General features: G+C 48.9%; 7 protein-coding genes across 7 annotated transcripts; 4 read left to right on the forward strand and 3 right to left on the reverse strand.

Moving 5' to 3' along the window:
- Positions 1 to 2,038: 2,038 nt before the first annotated feature.
- HO133_010351 (uncharacterized protein) lies at positions 2,039 to 5,333 on the forward strand (the record flags this gene model as incomplete). Its single annotated transcript, XM_037301204.1, has 3 exons — positions 2,039 to 3,023; positions 3,185 to 3,314; positions 3,365 to 5,333. 3 exons carry the CDS (start codon positions 2,039 to 2,041, stop codon positions 5,331 to 5,333), a joined length of 3,084 nt encoding a protein of 1,027 aa, XP_037154021.1.
- A 1,597-nt stretch (positions 5,334 to 6,930) lies between these two features.
- On the reverse strand, positions 6,931 to 7,440 carry HO133_010352 (uncharacterized protein; the record flags this gene model as incomplete). The annotated part of the gene is made up of 1 exon (XM_037301205.1): positions 6,931 to 7,440. The coding sequence occupies one exon, from the start codon at positions 7,438 to 7,440 to the stop codon at positions 6,931 to 6,933; it is 510 nt and encodes a 169-aa protein (XP_037154022.1).
- Positions 7,441 to 8,138: 698 nt separating this feature from the next.
- HO133_010353 (uncharacterized protein) lies at positions 8,139 to 11,142 on the reverse strand (the record flags this gene model as incomplete). Its single annotated transcript, XM_037301206.1, has 8 exons — positions 8,139 to 8,870; positions 9,081 to 9,262; positions 9,535 to 9,993; positions 10,132 to 10,199; positions 10,257 to 10,309; positions 10,475 to 10,663; positions 10,714 to 10,799; positions 10,950 to 11,142. 8 exons carry the CDS (start codon positions 11,140 to 11,142, stop codon positions 8,139 to 8,141), a joined length of 1,962 nt encoding a protein of 653 aa, XP_037154023.1.
- A 932-nt stretch (positions 11,143 to 12,074) lies between these two features.
- HO133_010354 (uncharacterized protein) lies at positions 12,075 to 13,520 on the forward strand (the record flags this gene model as incomplete). The annotated part of the gene is made up of 2 exons (XM_037301207.1): positions 12,075 to 13,127; positions 13,491 to 13,520. 2 exons carry the CDS (start codon positions 12,075 to 12,077, stop codon positions 13,518 to 13,520), a joined length of 1,083 nt encoding a protein of 360 aa, XP_037154024.1.
- Positions 13,521 to 13,930: 410 nt separating this feature from the next.
- On the forward strand, positions 13,931 to 15,545 carry HO133_010355 (uncharacterized protein; the record flags this gene model as incomplete). The annotated part of the gene is made up of 2 exons (XM_037301208.1): positions 13,931 to 14,173; positions 14,310 to 15,545. The coding sequence occupies 2 exons, from the start codon at positions 13,931 to 13,933 to the stop codon at positions 15,543 to 15,545; spliced, it is 1,479 nt and encodes a 492-aa protein (XP_037154025.1).
- Positions 15,546 to 15,587: 42 nt separating this feature from the next.
- HO133_010356 (uncharacterized protein) lies at positions 15,588 to 17,157 on the reverse strand (the record flags this gene model as incomplete). Its single annotated transcript, XM_037301209.1, has 2 exons — positions 15,588 to 16,729; positions 16,806 to 17,157. 2 exons carry the CDS (start codon positions 17,155 to 17,157, stop codon positions 15,588 to 15,590), a joined length of 1,494 nt encoding a protein of 497 aa, XP_037154026.1.
- A 379-nt stretch (positions 17,158 to 17,536) lies between these two features.
- HO133_010357 (uncharacterized protein) lies at positions 17,537 to 19,138 on the forward strand (the record flags this gene model as incomplete). Its single annotated transcript, XM_037301210.1, has 5 exons — positions 17,537 to 17,727; positions 17,825 to 17,998; positions 18,026 to 18,796; positions 18,916 to 18,998; positions 19,116 to 19,138. The coding sequence occupies 5 exons, from the start codon at positions 17,537 to 17,539 to the stop codon at positions 19,136 to 19,138; spliced, it is 1,242 nt and encodes a 413-aa protein (XP_037154027.1).
- Positions 19,139 to 19,234: the final 96 nt, after the last annotated feature.

Raw genomic sequence — 19,234 nt, forward strand, 5'->3', positions numbered from 1 at the left:
TAAGAGATTTTAATTTAAAGAAGATTAATTAATAAATAAAAGAAGGATAGCTAAAGAGATATTTTAATATATATTAATTATTTTAAGCTTAATATTTTATAAATTCTATAGAAAAAAGTATTTAAATAATATAATCTAATTTATAGTTTATTAAATATATATAAGTTATATCTTTTTATATATAGAGCTTCTAATTTACTTTTTATAGATTCTTTAAATTATAAACTCGATAAATTATTAAAAGATAATATCGTTTTCTTATATTTAATAGATATATATTATATATTAATATTAAGATTATTAAATTCTATATTAATAATAATATTATTCTTTTATATCTATTTATTTATATTATATATATTCTTTAATTACTAAATATCGAATTTTTTAAATCTTTAGCGATTATATATCGTAAATATCTAAAGAAAAATATAAAGCTTAAAGATAATTATATAATAAATAAAATAAACTTTTTTTAATTAATTTAAATAATAAGAAAGAATATTATAATAGAATAGAATATTAAATATATATAGAAAAAGAGTAGATTATTAATTATTTTTAATTAAATTATAAATTATTCTTAATAAATTAAAACTTAAAATATTAGAATTATTATCGAGTATATTTATAGATATTATAATCGTAATATTTAATAATAACTTTATTTTTATATTCTACACTCTAGTAAACGTGAAGTAAATTAACTAGCTAGTTTAATAAATTAAGATTAATAATAATAACTTTATAGTATTAGAAAAGCTTAATAAAATATATAATTTAGCTCTAATAAGTAATATCTTATTAAAAATTATTAATAATAATCTTATTAAGATAAATTAATTAAAAAAAAATGATTAAATATAGATAAATATATTAAAACGAAGTATAAATTATAAGTCTTAATATTATTTAGTAATAAAAGAATTAATTCGCTATAAAATAGTTTAAATAGTAATTTCGAAATATATATTATCTCGAATTAGCTATTTTTAAAGATATAAAGAGAGATAGAAGTTTAATTAAAAAAAAGGCTACTATATCTTCTATATTAGATCTATTAATATTATTAATACTTACTTTACTATAGTAGTTATAGCGAGGTAAAAGAGAAGACGTAAGAGAAGGCGTAAGAGAAGATATAAGAGGAGATATAAGAGGAGGTAGAAGAGGAGATAAGAAAGTAGTGATAGAAGAAGAGGTAGTAGAAGAAGAGGTAGTGAAAGAAGAGATAGTAATAATTTTTTCACGAATAGATAGATCAATAAGGTCTAAAAAATAATAAATTAAATTCTTCGATATTTTAGTATCGCTAGTAATAGAAGACTAGTATTTATTATTATTATTATATCTAGTTACTATAGAATTTTAATAAAAAGTAGGTATTTTGGTGTTGCACCGGATTTATCGGATTCAAAAAAACTGCATTTCCTAATAAACTGCATTTCCTAGTAAACTGCGTTTTCTAGTGATAACAGGTAAGGTTGATAGGGACATGCATTTTATCGCCTCTGGTAGCTACACAACTGTAACGCAAGCTTAGACCGATTCTATCTTGTACAGTATCACCTTCAACCTGTGTCTCCTCGGTCAGCATGTACCTTATCTCTAACATTCTCTCTGCCGCAACATCGCGGACTCGTAGTGGCTGCATATCGAAGTTTCTTCAGGCGTCCTTCAGACGAGGCAAAATCAGGCAGTGGATCGTCAATTTCGCACGTAAGCAGGTGCAGCGAGTAGGTGAACGGTCAATTTTCTCGAACGCTCAGATGGGTCCCACCCTCCTCCCCATCCTCTCCACTCCCCCAAGCATGAGCCGCAGCTCCAAAGGTTCTAGACCCGGTCCTATCAGAGACCCCCTTTTCGAAGCTCCGAGAGCCTGATCCAAACAAGCGGCGAGGCTACACTTCACTCCAAGTAAACCACCCTCTAGTGTCTTGCTTACACACGCCGTCTCTCCTCTGTCCTCGTCTTCTTCTTACTTCAAAACCTATTGCTGGCCTCTTTGCGCTGTATCGCAGAGTCCCCGTTGGCTCTAATGGCACAAGAAAGGCGTCTCTATACCGTGGGATGGATCTGTGCATTGCAGACGGAGTATGTGGCAGCCTGCGAGCTCTTGGACGAGGAACTCCCCCCTCTACAGACAGCACTACCCCACGACAACAACGCATACACCCTTGGTCGCATCAACGACCACTACATCGTCATCGCATGCCTTCCGAAAGGGAGGTACGGTCTTGCTTCCGCCGCCAGCGTGGCCAAAGACATGCTGCGCAGCTTCGAGTCCATCCGCGTTGGATTAATGGTCGGCATCGGAGGGGCTGCGCCAAGCGATAAGCACGATATTAGACTTGGTGATGTTGTGGTCGGCTGTCCAGTGAAGAAGGAGGGTGGTGTGATTCCCTACAACTTCGGCAAGGCGGTTCAAGAAATGGAGTTTGTGTCAACTGGGTCTTTGAACTCGCCGCCGACGGTTCTGTTGACGAATCTGACCAAGCTGAGCGCATACCACGAGAGAAAGGGCAATCACATTGCTGAGTCGGTTCGAAAGATGGTTGCCAAAAACCAAAGATTGGGAAAGAAATACCAACATCCGGGGGTAGAGAACGATCGGTTATATGAGTCAAGCTATACTCATCGAGGCGGTGATGATAGGTGTGAGATCTGTTGTGACCAAGCATCTCCTCCGGTGCTCCAACGATCACAGCGACTCCATGACTTGGATGAGCCGGTGGTGCACTACGGCCTTATCGCATCAGCAGACACACTGATGAAAGATGCGATTGCTCGCGATCGGTTAATCAAAAAGCACGATATCTTATGTTTTGAGATGGAGGCGGCAGGGCTCATGAACGACTTCCCGTGCGTGGTTATTCGAGGTATCTGCGATTACTCGGATTCACACAAAAACGATATGTGGCAAGGTTACGCGGCGGTCGCGGCGGCGTCGTACGCCAAGGAACTTCTGGGAATTATCCCAGCACATCAGATTGCCAGCACGCAGACGGCGACTGCAGAGATGGGTGAGTAGACATTTATACCACAATGGCCCTTGGGAGGAGCAGGTCAGATGTGGAGGTCACATTTTAAGAGGGAAAGAGCTCGATGGGAATAGCCAGATTGTCTTCTCAATAGTCACCAGATAAATTGTGTATAGCGCTGATCTTTCCCATGTCGACTTTAGTCAAACCTCTCTTCTCCGTGCCATATGAAAGAGATGCCAACTTCATTGAGCGAAAAAACATCTTCGTTCAGATTGAGAAGCAACTTCACATGCATCACCGTGCTTCAATATGTGGAATTGGAGGTGTTGGGTATTTTGTTCTCTCACACGAGCTCTCATAGATACTGACAAAAGTTTCAGGAAATCTCAGATCGCCATCGAGTACGCTTACCGGTTTCGGCAGTCTCGACCGCAGAGTCATGTCTTCTGGGTGTACGCCGCCAGCTCTGGTACAGTTTTGCAGGCCTGTCATGAGATTGCACGTAGCCTGAAACTTCCTACATACGAAGATCCGAAGTCCGATCCATGTGAGCTGGTCTCCAGATGGCTCAAGGAGGACGACCGTACGTGGCTCCTGATATTGGATAATGCGGACGATGCAGATGTCATTTTCGCTTCGACTGAATTTCATGCATCACCTGCTACTGTTACGCAAACTCATCGACCCTTGATCGACTATCTTCCAAGCATTTTGAATCCTCAGAAGTCATTGCTTGTTACGACAAGAAACAAACGTGTTGGTCAGGACCTTGCCCATGGAGAACTGTGTGTGGAAGTGCCGCCATTTTCATGTCAAGAGGCGAGAGCCCTGTTGCGGTCGAAAGTGAAAGGAGCAGCGAACTTTTTCGACGTGTCCAGTACAGAAAGGCTGCTGGAAGTTTTGGGACATATTCCACTAGCCATCACGCAAGCTGCAGCTTTCATCAATCACAATGGGATGACTGTCGAAGGCTATCTAACAGCCCTTGAAACAGATAAGCAGGACCTAACGGAGTTTCTGAGTCATGAGCTTCAAGATCATCGGAGGCAGCATGGTTTTCCCAATTCCGTCTTTCGAACATGGAAGTTTTCTTTCGATCAGATCCTGACACAGGAGCCTCAGACGGCGAAGTTGCTGTCCCTCTTAGCGATGCTTGATCCACGACGGATCCCGGAAAAGCTAGTACGACGGTCAATTGGGAGAGAGTTGGACTTCAGGACTGCCATTGGTACGCTGAACGGATTCGCTTTGATTACTGCAGAGATTGGGGGAGAGATATACGCCATACACCCACTTGTGCAAGCATCGGTGCACTACTGGCTCGAGCAGAGGAACGAGAAAGCGAACTACGTAAGTCAAGCGTTAGAGCTGTTAGCAAAGGAGTTTCCGCAGGGTAAACATGAAAACAAAGAGACGTGTGAATCATTGTTGGCGCATGCTCAGGCGGTGTTGAATTGGGACTACGTATCAAAGGATGATGATCAGAGATACCGCGCCGCTCTTCTATACAATGTTGCGTCCTTTCATAGTGCGCAGGGTAGTCATGGCTTTGCGTATCAAGAAGTCTCCGAAGCACACAACATTTGTCAAAAACAACTGGGGGAAGATGCGCCTGAGACTCTGCATAGTCTGTCTTTACTTGCACTAACCCTTCAGGGTCAAGGAGAATATAAAAAAGCCGAGGATATGAGCCGACGAGTGCTGGAAGGATTTGAGAAGGTGCTGGGACTGGAGCATCCCGACACATTGTTCAGTGCTAATAAATTGGCAACGATGCTTTTTAGCAAGAAAGATTATAAGGCGGCCGAGCAGATGAGTCGACGAGCGTTGGAAGGAAGAGAGAAGGTGCTGGGAGTCGAGCATCCCTACACATTAAGCAGTGTCCACGATTTGTCATTTATACTTTTTGCAAAGAAAGATTATAAGGCGGCCGAGCAGATGAGTCGACGAGCGCTGGAAGGATTTGAGAAGGTGCTGGGAGTCGACCATCCCTACACATTAAGCAGTGTCCACGATTTGGCATCCGTGCTTTTTTGGAAGAAAGATTATAAGGCGGCCGAGGAGATGAGTCGACGAGCGCTGGAAGGAAAGGAGAAGGTGCTGGGAAACGAACACCCCTCTACGTTGATGACCATGTATAGCCTTGCCTACTTATATCACCTTCAACAACTGTACGATGAAGCATCAACTCTCTATCTGAAAGCTTTAGCAGGGTTTGCAAAGACGTTGGGCCCCAATAATCCTGCAACACGCCAGTGCCATCAAGACTATTCGTCCATGGTCGACGAAAGGGACCGCAATGCTAGAGAAGATCAGAACCCAAATTCTTGCTCAGGCTCGGCGAAGTAGCAAGGACGTATAACAGGCCGGAAGACGAGGTGGTAGAGAGGCGACTGTGTGACGCCTGCTTCAACAACTTACGTGTTTAGGAAGTGAGAAAGCGGCGTGTGAGTCGCAGGTCCGCGCCTGGCCCCAACAGGGCGCACAGCTCCGACGGATGGGGAGTCCAGCTCGCCATCATGGAGCATCCCAGCCCTTATTCCACAATTCCCAGGACCCAGGTTCTCGACTAGAACCTAGTATAGAAAGCTGTGTCGATTTACAAGTGTTGCTTTGCTGTTCTTTGACGGGGGAGGGCAAGCACACTGGGAGCCGACACGGCAGCGATTCTGGTTGTGAGACTGAAACCAAAAGCGAGATTTCTGAGAATGTCGACGTTTGGCATACTACTGAACAGAAGCCAAAGGTTGTTAGGTGCAAGGCAGTGATTGGCGGGAGGGGAGGGGAGGCCGGCATAAGGCGATTCTTGGTCAATTTTCAGCACGCAAGTGATCGAATGTCCGGATAAAAGAGGGTAGATTGGGCGCAAATCGTTTACATCTTTCCACTATTTGACAGCGTACTTTCTAGTAGAACGGCTCACAGCTCATTCAGGAATGCTGATCATAGTTACTGAGCCTCAAGATACTTTCCGAGAGCTTGGATGATACATGGCAATCCTTCAATGTCATTCTCATAGACTACCGAAATTGAATCAGCGCCAGTCCTCCTTAATCGAATCTGCTGCTCGCTCAGTTACAGCATCGTCCAACAGCATACGGGTACTCATTCACTCATCGTGCAGGCTATGATCCAGGATGCACCTACCCAGGTTCATACTCGTAAGACTGACATAGCTATGTATCTTTTGAGGTACTTATCGCTCTGCTCACAAATTGTAGCTACACTTGATAACGTCTATCAAGTGTGACTACTGCAACGTGACGAACGATGCAAGTTCTCTCTCCAGGCCGAGTTCTGGCGGCTCCCCAATCGGCGGCGATTTCCTCTTCTTACTTATACCACAGTCTCCACGAACACCTCTACCTTATCCTGACTGCAGAAGTATCAGCCTCTGTGCTTATAATTAAGACTACATATATTCATATATATCTCTGATCCCGATCCACATTCTCGGCTAGACTCTTATGCACTTTCCTAGCCTGTGAATGCCGTACCAGTCGAGCAGCGTGTCCGAGAACGCAAACCATTAGTTGTCCCATTCATGAAAAACACGCATCAATGCACGCATAGGGGCCCACATAGAGTGTAGATAGTGGTTGGGCCGTCTCACGCCGGGGATAGCAAGCCTGAATGGGACTAAATAGAGGCCTGAACAGGCATATTTCTCGTACCCCAGCGCAAGAAAACTCCCATGCCTATGGCATAGACCTGGAGTGGAATGATAGCTAGCTATGTACAGGTGTGGGTGGGTGGGACAAAAAGTATGCAATGGCTCTGAAAGAGACGAAATCGAATGAAGAGCCATTGACAGGTGCAAAACAGGTGGCTATATAGCTCGTACTGGACACCTGTCTCCTACCCTTGCAGGGGTCCCGACAGGGCCATGAAACAGGGACATGTCATGTGACCCACTAACCCCCAGTCCCACTGTGGCGACTCTCCCTCAATCTTCAATTCCCGGAAACGTCAACTCAAACGTTGCCGCCAACTTCCCACGGTCCAAAAGCCCCGCGTGGGACACCTCCGTCGTCCCATGACGCAGCGTCACCCAACGCAGAGTAGCGACCAGCTCCTCGACCAGCATCTTCGGCACCACGGTCTCCTGTCTGATCCAAAAGTTTACCCCGTCGCTCGTGAAAGAGTTGACCTTCTCGCGTCCGGTGATGTATTCTTCATTCACGATCCGCACGATCTCATTCATGGCGACCCGGACGCGCTCTTCGCAGTATATGTCTCCGGCGCAGACGTGGCGGCCGTAGTGCTCGATGGATATGGAGACGGATTCGTCAATGACATAGGTCCAGGGCACGTCGGGCCATGGTTCCCGAGATAGGGTCGTCGCGTTGAGTGGAAGAGGGTTCGCCGATGAGGGGTTTGAAGGAAGGAGTAGAGGGGGAAGAGCAGTGGATAATCTGGTGAGTGCGAAAAATGTCAGGAGAGGGAGGATGTGCATCTTCGGTTAGCTGTTGGGTTTGGAATGCACGTGTGTAAGTGGGAGCGCGGCTGGGCGGATTATTGTTGTACGAAGGAGGTTCGATACGGGCAGAGCACTCATATTGCGTAAGGGTGCACCAGATAAGATAGAACAGTATACGGTGCGCATATATCTCGCCATCGCCAATACCAATCGCAAGCCCCAATCTTGGGACTATGATTCGGAAACAAGGAACTGTCGATTGGTGAAACAGGTATACAAAGACGTGAATGTGAGTATTTGGGAGAGATGCTACTGAACTTATCTGGCATGTTGAAGATCAGGGGTTGGTTAAAAGACTTAAGGAAATCAGCATGCAAAGTCCTATACGCCAAGACAGATCTCGGATAACGCCCCTCCTGGAGGGTTGCCTGGAGCTATCAGGCCCCAAAGAGGTCTCTAAGTTCAGTTTATGCGCTCCCAGGAGAAATTTTCAGGATACCCTGCTACAGGGTCGCCATCCGAAGGTAGGATTAGGGCTGCTACTAACGCTATCCAAGACTCTTAGTGCCTACCTCTGTACACATCACACACATCAATCAACCTGCTTTTTGACAAAATAGTTATACAAAGGCAAAGGAATATATATCTGCCTCCACCACAGCACAGTTCGCCTGTCCCATCGAACCTGCCTCCTCCTCCTCATCGTCATCGTTATCGTCATCGTTTCATCCCCTTCACTCCCTTACAACCTGAAACAACAATCGCCTCATATCGGGATCGCCCCACTCCCTGTTCTGCGCGTAGCCAAAATCTACCTCGTCAAGACTGGCCTCAACCCTCCACCTCGTGTCAGTCTCGCGGCCCACCTCCTCCCAAAATTCCGTCCAGCTCTGCACATCATGTCGGAACTGCCATCGCCCGTCTTTCATCACATCATACTCCCCCGGCTTGACGCTGCCCAGCTGCCGGCCCAGCAGCATGGACCCGGGCACCGGCTTCAGCAGTGCGACGACCGTCTTGGCGACCGCGAGCTGTCGCGGCCGTGGGAAGAGGTGGAAGAAGGAGGCGGCCCAGACGATGTCTATTTTGGCATTCACGTCGGCGAGGTCTTGGGCCGCGGACGGGCCGAGCGCATCGACGGTGAGGAAGTGGCTGTCCAGGGTGCTGCGGTCGAGGAAGAGGTCGTAGCCGAGGTCGATGAACTTGCGGTCGACGTCGATGCCGTAGAGGCGGTCGGAGGCCACGCCGTCGAGGACGAGCTGGCGCAGGTCTTGCGCGAAACAGCAGCCTAGGTCCAGGAGGGTGGTGTTTGGGGTGCTGGTGAGGCGGTGGAGGATTTGCGGGTAGGCGGGGTGGGTGCGGAGGGAGAGGTTGAGGAAGCGTAGTTGGCCGATGCAGGCGTAGCTAAGAGAGGGAGGAGGGTCAGCGCTTGGTTTGCGCGGGTTTCCGTCTATGCCCCCTCTTCTCTTGTTTGTTCGTTTCGTTCGATTGAGAGCAACGACTCACGGAAAGATGGCGAAAGCACGGTCGCGCTGTGGGTGAGGAGATCAGCTATCGGAGCGCCTTCAGTGCTGGTTGTGTCTAGAGCAGATTCTTGGTAGAAGGTGGGGCCATCACCCCTCTCCTGCCCCGCAATAGGATCGGAGATGCTTCTGAAGGCAGGTATATATGCATACCAGCTCAAGAACATGTCCCACCGTCGTCTCCTGTGGTATGTGACTATATTCCTGTAGGAGCTTTTTGATGGGTTCGTTGATCTTTTTGTCGACTTCGGCCGGGTCTGTCGTGAGAAATTTGGCGACTCCAGAGGCGTCGTGGTCGGATTTTTCTTTTGAGTTCATACCGAGGGTTGGGTGGACTGAGGTTCGAATAAAGAAACAATGTTCAGTGAAGGGAGGAGAACCGGTTGAGTCGGAAATGGCAGAAGTTTTGGAGCGTATTTCGAAAGAGTCTTCGGTTGGAGAACTTCGTGATAGGTTACTAAGGTACTTTATGCATGCAAGAAGCCAATGGGATAATCAAGAATACACACCAGGCGGCGTGGACTTCCCCATGTTGAGGAGGCTGAACATGATTTTGTGCGCTCGTGTTTTACTTTTTATATTATTACATATCATCACACCCATCAACATGAATCCCCCTCCCTCGTCGTTTCTTCCGACCACGTCAGATCCTTACTAACTTTGATCTGATTGCTAGGCACCTCCTCCCTGATCCCACTCACCCTTGGGTCCGCCGACGCCCCATTGACAACCACACTTCTGTATGGAGGGGTATATACCTGAGTTTCCGATCCTGGCTCTCCAACTTTGGTTGTAACAGCCTCCATCCTAGACGCCCAGCCATCTTCACCGAACTCACCGCTCTCTTCGTCGTTCTTACTATGTTCGCTATGAAAAATTGAATGCTCTCCGGGCCATGTATGCGAAGTCGCCAAGGGAATATCCTTTGTTCTGGCTTTGCCAGTGGTTCTGTAGCCGGTGCCGCCGCCAACAAGGCGCCGAAGAGGTGCCATGCAGGGTATGCAGGCGCAGATTACGCCGACGCACCATTCTACTGGGGTCCAGACTAAAGTTTCGGCATCGTCCCCTACCACATGAAAAGTAGTGTCAGCAAAATTGTCACGCCTCGCAGGCGTATGAGGTCTAAGCACATGCGTGGTTGACCATGTGGAAACAAATATCCCGTGCGATTATACATAGAGGAAAAGGAGTAGGCAGAGCTTACAAGTAGGGTCCGCGGAATTTTCGTCAAGCCAAATAAACCGGAGTCGAACGATACTAGCCCCCAACACGCTAAAAGGACTGAAGTCAGTCGAATTTTACCTCTCCTGAAATAACACTGAGACTTACAATGCTCCCAGTCCGAAGATGATCATGATCTCAAGTTTGCGCCTCAAATTTATCTGAAGTCGCCAAAGCACCGGGAATGGGAGAAGCAATAGCATCAAGTCGCCAATACAATTCAGAAGAGCGGATGGAACTTGGCTTGGACGAGTCTGTAAGCATGAACCCTCGTCGGAAAGATCCAATTCATAAAACGAATAGGCCCGATTCCAGAAATAAGGCACCGGGACACATTGTACAATGACAATTATGAAAGTAGCAGTTCCCCAGAGTATAGAGTAAGTCAGCATAATCCAAAAGGCCCATTTGAACCATCGTTGGTTTCCTGTGAATATCCGACGATAGAATATCAGGATGGCGATTTTGACGAGTGGTATCTCCAAAGCCCAGAGAAAACCCTCTACCCAAATAGCCTTGTTAAGGTCAGTATTTGAAGGACTTCGTCGAGGAATAATGCAATTACCTTGAATAGATTGACCAGTTTGTCTGGTGGAAAAGAATCGGTCTTGACCGCTCGGACCAGATGCTGCCCAATACCGTAGTGAACGCCTGTTATTCATTAATGAGAGATCGACTCCTAGCGCAGCCAATCAGCATCTTGCCACTCACATATTATTGTAGTTGCGCAAAGCCCGAGACAAAGCAGCTAAAGGTATATTAACAACATTGAGGGACTCCCATTGCGGAAGACTGCAAGACTTGCCAGTGCCCCAACAATGAGGTAATCATCAAGATCGAAACTCGACTTGACCAATTTTTGTGCCCATATCCGTAATGCTACGAAAAGAGTGGTTGCGATCATCAAGATACTGGCTGCGGCGATGATCGAAGCTCCTCTGTCATCGCCCCAGTGTTCCAGCTGGTATCGAACTTCTGGAGTTATGGCAGCCATGTTGGACACCGCAAGCTTCCAAGGTGGATTGCACTTCCCCGATGATTTCGCTTGGATTGGTGTCAAGGGGTAAAGGTTAGGCGCATGTCTTCAGGATAGACTGAGAAGAAAGGAAAGGTCGCAAAAAGCTCCGAAAGCCTTGGTGGTGGCCGCGTCATAGGCTTGTAGGGTTTTCTCTATGGCGGACCCCAACTAAGCTGTGCCTCGCAGCACTTTCGAAAGCCATGTGTTCCTCCATGTTTGAGATTGATGGGCAGGCTCGATGGCAGAGCTGATCAGGGGCAAGGTGTGGAGGAGGGATGAGGATCCCACTTGGCTGATGAATGAAAGCTTGCAGCATCGTGCAGCAAAGAGCTGAGTGGGTGGGTCGGGTACAGTGAGAGAGACGATGTCACTGTGCATTGGTATGTGCCATGTTGCTGCAGCCATGTGCTAGAAAGCCGAAGGCGTTTCGGAGGATGCATGTTCTTTTGAAGAGTTATCATGGGACGAAATTGAATGGTCGGTGTAAGACTGTGGGTCGAGCTGATGCAACGTCGCGAACCTATCAGCAAGGCTAATCTACTAGCGCTGACCTTGTCGCTCTGCCATTGGATGCTTCCTAGATCGGCGGCCGAGGCGGACCGAAGAGATTGGCCGATATTTTAGCCGATTGCGCAAATGTGACGTGTCCTACCTTATCACGCTTATCACCATACATGTACCTAAGGTACCTTAATTTAGTGGTGTGCCTACCTACCTACGTATATCCTTCTGGAGGGTATCCTAGGGCTGTGGTGGCCAGGCTAGCGGGCTTGATGACAGTTGCGTGGGCTCTCCGTCTCCTTGACATAGGGTAGGCTGTACAGCGATGCAGGGCCGGATTGGTCTCCCAAATCGTCTAGAACGGTCCAAATCATTCGCCAAAAGGACATCGAGACTCTAGATTCAATATGGGGGACCCGACAATGAGTGATGCGACAGAGAAGCATAACAACATTCCGAGTCCCGTGTGTGTCCGTCCCTTTGTGCTCAAACGGACAAATTTCATTTTCAGCGAATCTTCCCAGCAGATCAAAAACAACAGAGATGATAAGAAAAATGAAACTCTGCTCCAATACCGCCTCAAAACCCTCTGGCTCTTTACATTCAGTGATCTTAAAACCATTGTCGTTCCATCCACGGCCTTCGCCATCCTGACAGCCCTATCTGGTCCCTCCCTAACTACCAATTCTTCCGTACCGTCTTTGTCCGAGCTGTTTCCCCGCCTGCCCCTCGTCCTCGCTTGGATATGGCTCACCCTCCTCCTCGTTGACATCGCCAATCAACGCCATCCTGGCTCCGTCCTTGAAGACAGCCTCAACAAACCATGGCGGCCACTTCCTTCCGGTCGCATTTCAACGTATGGAGCCCGCCGACTACTGCTCATCGCTATCCCATCTGTTCTCGCAATCACCAAGTTCTTCCTTCCTCAAGGCCTCCCCGTTACCATCATCGCTATCATTGGCTCTTACATGTACAATGACCTCGGTGGTGCAGACGAAAGCTTCCTCGTACGCAATCTGATGAACGCTGCCGCCATTACATGTTTTGGCGCCGGTGCAGCTCAAGTTGCAATTGGCGAACAAGTCGCGCTGAACGTCGACGCTTACCGATGGCTGGCAATCATTGCTGCCATTGTCACAACCACGATGCAGGTGCAAGACATGGAAGATCAGGAAGGGGATCGCGCGAAGGGACGGGTGACTATTCCTCTGTTGTTAGGAGATGTAACGGCAAGACATAGCATTGCGGTGCTGGTCTCGGCATGGAGCTTTGTATGCCCTGCTTATTGGGGTCTAAATGCTTTGGGGTATGTGTTGCCAGGGGCAGTGGGATTGACAATCGCTGGGAGAACGCTCACGATGCGGAATGTCCAGGCAGACAAGGATAACTGGAGGGCTTGGAACATATGGATGATGACATTGTACTTGTTGCCCGTGTGGGAGGACATCTTTAGCACTGTCGTAAGTGGTGTTCGAAATTGGTGTTAATCCTGTCGATTGAAGGCCGGAAAGCAATGTTTGCCGATTTGCAAGCAAGTAGGCTATGGGTGTATAGAAATTGGTCAGCCATGGACAGTAGGTCATACCAGGACAATTGGTGGTAATGCACCACAGAAAGTACTCAGGTAAATGTTGAAACTATTCAAAAAGGATGAATTGATGTTATCCTGAGCTCTCTGGATCCCATTCTATATAGGTACACTGGGAACTAAGTATGAGCTGCCAATTCTGACAAGATGGGTAAGGTGCAAGTTAGTACCGGACCAACATTACCCACCTCTGGACGGTACGAGTATGGCAACGGACCTCAGCAAATAGCTGCAGGCTTCCAATGAGATTGAAGACGGCGGGTAGCTTCAGCCTTCGATGCCTCACGAATGATACGGCCCATGATGACTAGGTCTATAGCTGGTAAGCAAGCTTCGCTCTTGCCTCTTCGAGATATATATTGATTGTCGTAGCGATGTGAGTTAATGAACCAGAAGTAGCATTGGCTACTGTCCACTCTGTATTGGGTGCTACAGCCGTCCATGCCAAGAACCGACATCAGTTTTGAACACCCTCCTAGGCTTGACTGCCGTTCTTAGGTACCTTAGTATTCTACCTGAGGTAACTTTACTCTAGCCGTAGATATTGCTAGCGCCGTAGGGCTGATCATATCAACTTCCGCTTGTTGCTCTACATCTACCATACCTCACGCACTTAGTCCTTCTCATAGCAAATACGCTGTTCATTCTGTGAGATTTGCATAACATCTTCTCAAGATGGGCGCCATCAGTGGTGAGAGGCCTGAAGCTCCTGGAACGACTGAGCATCTTTGCAGATGGATACATCATCTGCAATTTGATGACGTCCCAGAAGACATCCGCACTCGTGCCAAACATCTCATCCTTGACGGTCTCGCCTGCGCCATAGTTGGCGCGCATATGCCATGGTCCGAACACGCTGCTAGTAGTATGCAGGCTTTTGAGCCAAATGGTAATGCTACCATATTTGGACATCCATATGTACGATTCCGATTCTTTACTGGTATAGCGGAAGTCATTCCCCTGCATATTGATCGCACAAACTTGCATGGAAGGCTAGCGTTTTATGAAATTCTCATTGCTTCACTCGTGCTCCATTCCTTAACAGCCCATCTAGAAATTGGGGCCCCTGGCCGCCGCCCTCCTCAACGGCGCCTTCATTCAAGCCTGCGAACTGGACGACTACCACCATGAAGCCCCCCTCCATTCAGCATCCGTCATCCTCCCCACTCTTTTCGCCGCCTCAGAATCTCAAAGTCATGCCCGGCCTCCAGCACCCGTAACTGGTAGCACGTTCCTCCTTGCGAGTATTGTCGGTTTCGAAGTCGGGCCGCGTGCCGGCCGCGCCCTTTACGGTACGGAACTTCTTTCCATGGGCTGGCACTGCGGTACAGTATTCGGGCACCCAGCCTCTGCGGCCGCAGCGTCGAAATTGTTTGCTCTGAGCGCCAGGCAAACTGAGGATGCGGTTGGCATCGCGTGCACGCAGGCGTGTGGGCTGATGTCTGCGCAGTATGAAGGTATGATTAAGCGCATGCAGCATGGATTCGCGGCGCGTAATGGACTTCTGGGGGCATTCTTAGCCAAAGGCGGCTACGAAGGAATCAGGAAGGTATTTGAGAGGCCGTATGGTGGGTTCTTGACAATGTTCAGCAAGGGAAATAGTAGGACGCCTGCGTACGTGGTTGAGGAGGTCACGAAGGGATTGGGCACGACGTGGGATACAGCTGAGGTGCGGATCAAGACTCATGCTTGTGTTGGCGGAGCTTATGGTCTTGTCGAATGTATTGAGAAGATGCAGAAAGAGAAACCGGAAGAGCTCAAAGACTTGCAAGCTATTAAGGAAATCAGACTCGAGCTATCGAAGCCGCTGATAGGGCACTGTGGTTGGACCGCCACGAGACCCATGACTGCCACCGGCGCGCAGATGAACGCCAATTACATTGCGGCAGTTCAACTTGTGGACCAAGAGGTTCTCTTGGAACAATTCGAAGAGAGCAAGCTCGACCGAGATGAGGTATGGGAATTGGTTGAGAAGACTGTATGCGTGCACAATGAGAGGTTTGATCGACTGAGTTACGAGATGGGGGCGGTCGTTACGATCGATTTCAAAGATGACAGACTAAGTTTGCAGAAGGTGGTCGAAAAACCGAGAGGAATAGATCCTCCCATTGCAAATGAAGAAATCGTGGAGAAGTACAGGAGGCTCACAGCTAATCTCCTACCCAGAGATAGGCAGATTGCGATTGAGAAGACAGTGTTAAATTTGGAGAAGCTCGACAACGTTATCACGTTGACTAGTCTCCTTTCACAGCCATTCAAGCTTGATCACCCGGTACGACCCAAAATCTAAGCAACTTTATCGTTGACGCTTGTGGGTTTGCTATGAACTGTGTTATAATTTTGCATGTGCTTCTTTATCTTTAGCAAAAAGATCCACAAAGTCCTTGATCGGCATATCTTCAGTCTCGGACGATTGGAATATTTTTTCCACCTCCCGTGGAGAGAACGCTCGCTCTAAGTTCTTCCGAATCTTCGTCTCAACAGCGCCAATAGTCTCTGGCCTCAAGGCATGACCGAGTGGGTACTCTATCACGATCTCATCAAGCTCCCGGCCATCACGCAACATGACTTTTACTCCATTCGCGGCGCTCCTCTTATCAACATCGAGATATTCTCTGGAAAACCGTTCCTCTTCCACCAGCTCAATCTTCGCTCTCAGCCGGTCCACCCGGGGATCGTTTGCCCATAGGCTGGTGTCGCTGTAATCACTGTACTCAACCAGCGAACCTTTCAGAAAAGTCACCGCCATCATATATTGCATACAATGGTCTCGATCTGCTGCATTGTACAACTCGCCTGATTTGCTTATGATAAGAATGGCACCAGCATGCGTCCGGACTCTGATTTTTGATATGTCCTCATCAACATCTAGCCCTAGGTCTGCTATCGTGCGACTAATTTGCAGCACAGCTTCGAGAGCAGAGATCGCATGGCCTTCAGCTGGTATGAGTTTGAAGAAGATGTTTTCCATGACCCACGTTCCAAACGGGCGGTGGAATGAGAAGACTCGGTTTTTGAAAGTCGCCGCATAGAAACCCCATCTCGGAGCCGTCAGCACAGTGGGAGCTCCTGGCTGCCCAGCTTTGGTGAGAAGCGATAGGTGTACTGCCCGCATACAGGCGTCTCCACCAGCCCAACCCTTCCGTGGGCCAGTATTCGGCGCATGGCGGTAAGTTCGCAGAGGGTGACCATCCATCCAGACCTGGGACAACGCTGCGTGGGTCTGCGGCTCGCTCAAGCCTAGAAGCCAGCAGGTGACCGCCGTCGCGGATACTTTGACGAGAATGACATGATCAAGACCAAGGGCGTTAAAGGAATTAAGGATTTGAAATATCCCTTGGATCTCATAGGCTTTGATGAGAGCGGTGAGAAGGGTTGACACTGTGAGGGGCGGAGCCATGGGATTACTGCCGCGGACTTTGGGGGAGGTACGATTGAGCCAGTCGCTGACGGCGAGAATGGCACCAAGGTTGTCTCCATTATCAATATCAATTCACGTTCGAGCCATTGAATACGCTGGTGTGTTTTCTACCACGGGGAGACAACTTACCCGACGGATGTCCCCATTCAGCGCCATAAAACCCATCACTATGGTCAAGATAGCGAATCAGTGTACCCATATCGAAGGCTCCTTTGACGGGATCTAATTGATACGAGGTACCAGGCAACCTGAAGCCATTGGGAACTACTGTGCCCGGAACAACGGGGCCTAGCATGCGCACACATTCAGGACTTGTCGTCAGGGTCTCGATGGCGCAGCCAAGGGCGTCCAGAAGCGCCGTGCGAGCGTGGAGCCATGCTTTGGGACTCGATGGCTTGTGGTGATAGACGTAGGTGGTGATGTCGATAATGATTTGATCGTAAGCTTGGCGGGTATTGTCGTTCGGCGTCCTCGTTGCCATTGCTATAAATATCAATCAGGTAAACAAGTGCTCTGAAGTTTTATGCTTCTCTGCGCTATCACTTTCAAATTCGTTACCTGGCCCGTCTGCACAACTACACAATTATCACGGAGAAGCCGAAGGTAAGTGGCTGCGAAGCTGTAACTAAAGGTCACCGCTAATGCACGTGCCCCTCATGGCCCCATTGATGGATGCATGACAAATTACCGCGCTACGATCTTACCGTTCGCTACACCGAACAAGGCCGCCGATTCTGATGCCACGGCATGGAAAATTCAAGTTAATTTCAGAAATTACGTGCAGACGAGGCACCTGACATCGACAGCCATAATCGGCGAGCAACATGTACGACGCGATGTTCAATTGAATCTTCAACACTATGACCCAGAAGGCTTCGCTCAGTATTACTGACAACCGTACAAGAAAGACTTACGAGATCCCAATATCCCACAACGCAATTCACGCACCCCATTTCAAGCAAATAACAGCGCCTGATGCCGATACCGGTCTGCTCGTCTCTGACCCAGGACTTCGAAACACCGCCGTCGTCGAGTCAGAAGTTGCATATCTGTATGAACAACTTGACAAGCACCAGCAAGCTCCCCAGCCCGCGCTGACATCCACGTGTTGAATCTAGGAATGGCAGCACTGGAACCCTGCATTACAGAAGCTACTCCGTCGGCGAACTCTACCACAAAGACCTACAATATGAGGACATCCTCCACCTTCTCACCTGGGGCTATCTGCCGTCCCAAGCGCAGAAAGCCCAGCTGCGAACAGAGCTTGCAGCCGCACTGTCGACGCCCGCAGACACAATCTTCAGCGTCATCCACGCCTTCCCGTGAGCACGCCCTTCCACCGTACCTAGCTCAAGCGTCCAACTTACGCTCCTCAATACCAGCACCACCGACCCCCCAATGACCATGATCCTCGCCGGCCTATCGGCCCACCTCTCCTCCCGCCCCACTACAATTCCCGCCTTCATAGGCGCCAACCTCTACGAGTACGCCAACTCCCCTTTAACAATCGAAGCCCAGATCACCCCCACCCTCTCCGCCCTCGCCCTCGTCGTCGCAATAACCTACTGCCACCGCACCTCCACGCCTTTCACGCCGCCTCTCCCCACTCTCCCTTTCGCCGCCAACGTCTTCCGCATGCTCGGCCGCCCCCTCTCGACACACGAGCATACCGCCATCGAGAAACTTTGGCTGCTGTACGCCGACCACGGCCTCGCCAACGCCACAGCCGCCTTCCTGCACACGGCCTCCACGCGCGCCGACCCCGTCAGCTGCCTCATCGCCGCCCTGAGCGCCGGCTACGGGCCCCTGCATGGCGGCGCCATCGACATGGTCTACCACATGCTGGCGCGCGTGGGCTCAACAGCGCAGGTGCCGGCCCTGATCGCGGAGGTGAAGAGCGGGAGGGGGAAGCTCTATGGGTTCGGCCATCGCGTGTACGAGACTGTGGATCCGCGCGCCGGCTTTGTGAAGGAGATCTTGGGCGGGTTCGAGCGCCGCAAGTTCGAGATTGTGGAGGTCGCGGAGGAGATTGAGCGATGCGCGAGCGAGGATGAGTGGTTCCGGAGCAGGAACATCAGGATGAATGTTGATCTTTTTGGGTGCTTTGTCTATACTGCGCTGTACGTTGCGCTCCATCTCCTCCACCCTTTCCTCGGTTGGAAGCGCCTACAGTGGATCGAGTGCATTGGCGTATCGTTACTTGGCGTTAGCATTGGAGGGACTGATGGATTTGTGTTAGTGGTTTGCCGCCCGAGATCATCTTCCCGCTGACGGCGATTGCGAGGGCGCAGGGGTACATGGCCCGGTGGAGGGAATTCAATAGTAAGTCGATCAACCCCTTAGAATACAGACTGAATCAGAGGTGGGGTGTTGACGGCTGACCTGCAGTGAACTCGCCGCCTATATGGCGGCCGCAGCTGATCTACACTGGTCCAGTAGCTACACGTAGCTCTAAGCTCTAGATCAACGCCGCTCCCATTAACATACCATAATATTCCATTGAAAGCAAAGAATGAGCCTAGTATCTGACTTTCATCCCATGCCCATACTATACTCCT

The sequence above is a fragment of the Letharia lupina genome, assembly GCF_014066315.1.
Source record: "Letharia lupina isolate WasteWater1 chromosome Unknown contig_8, whole genome shotgun sequence".
Taxonomy (NCBI): Eukaryota; Fungi; Ascomycota; class Lecanoromycetes; order Lecanorales; family Parmeliaceae; genus Letharia; species Letharia lupina.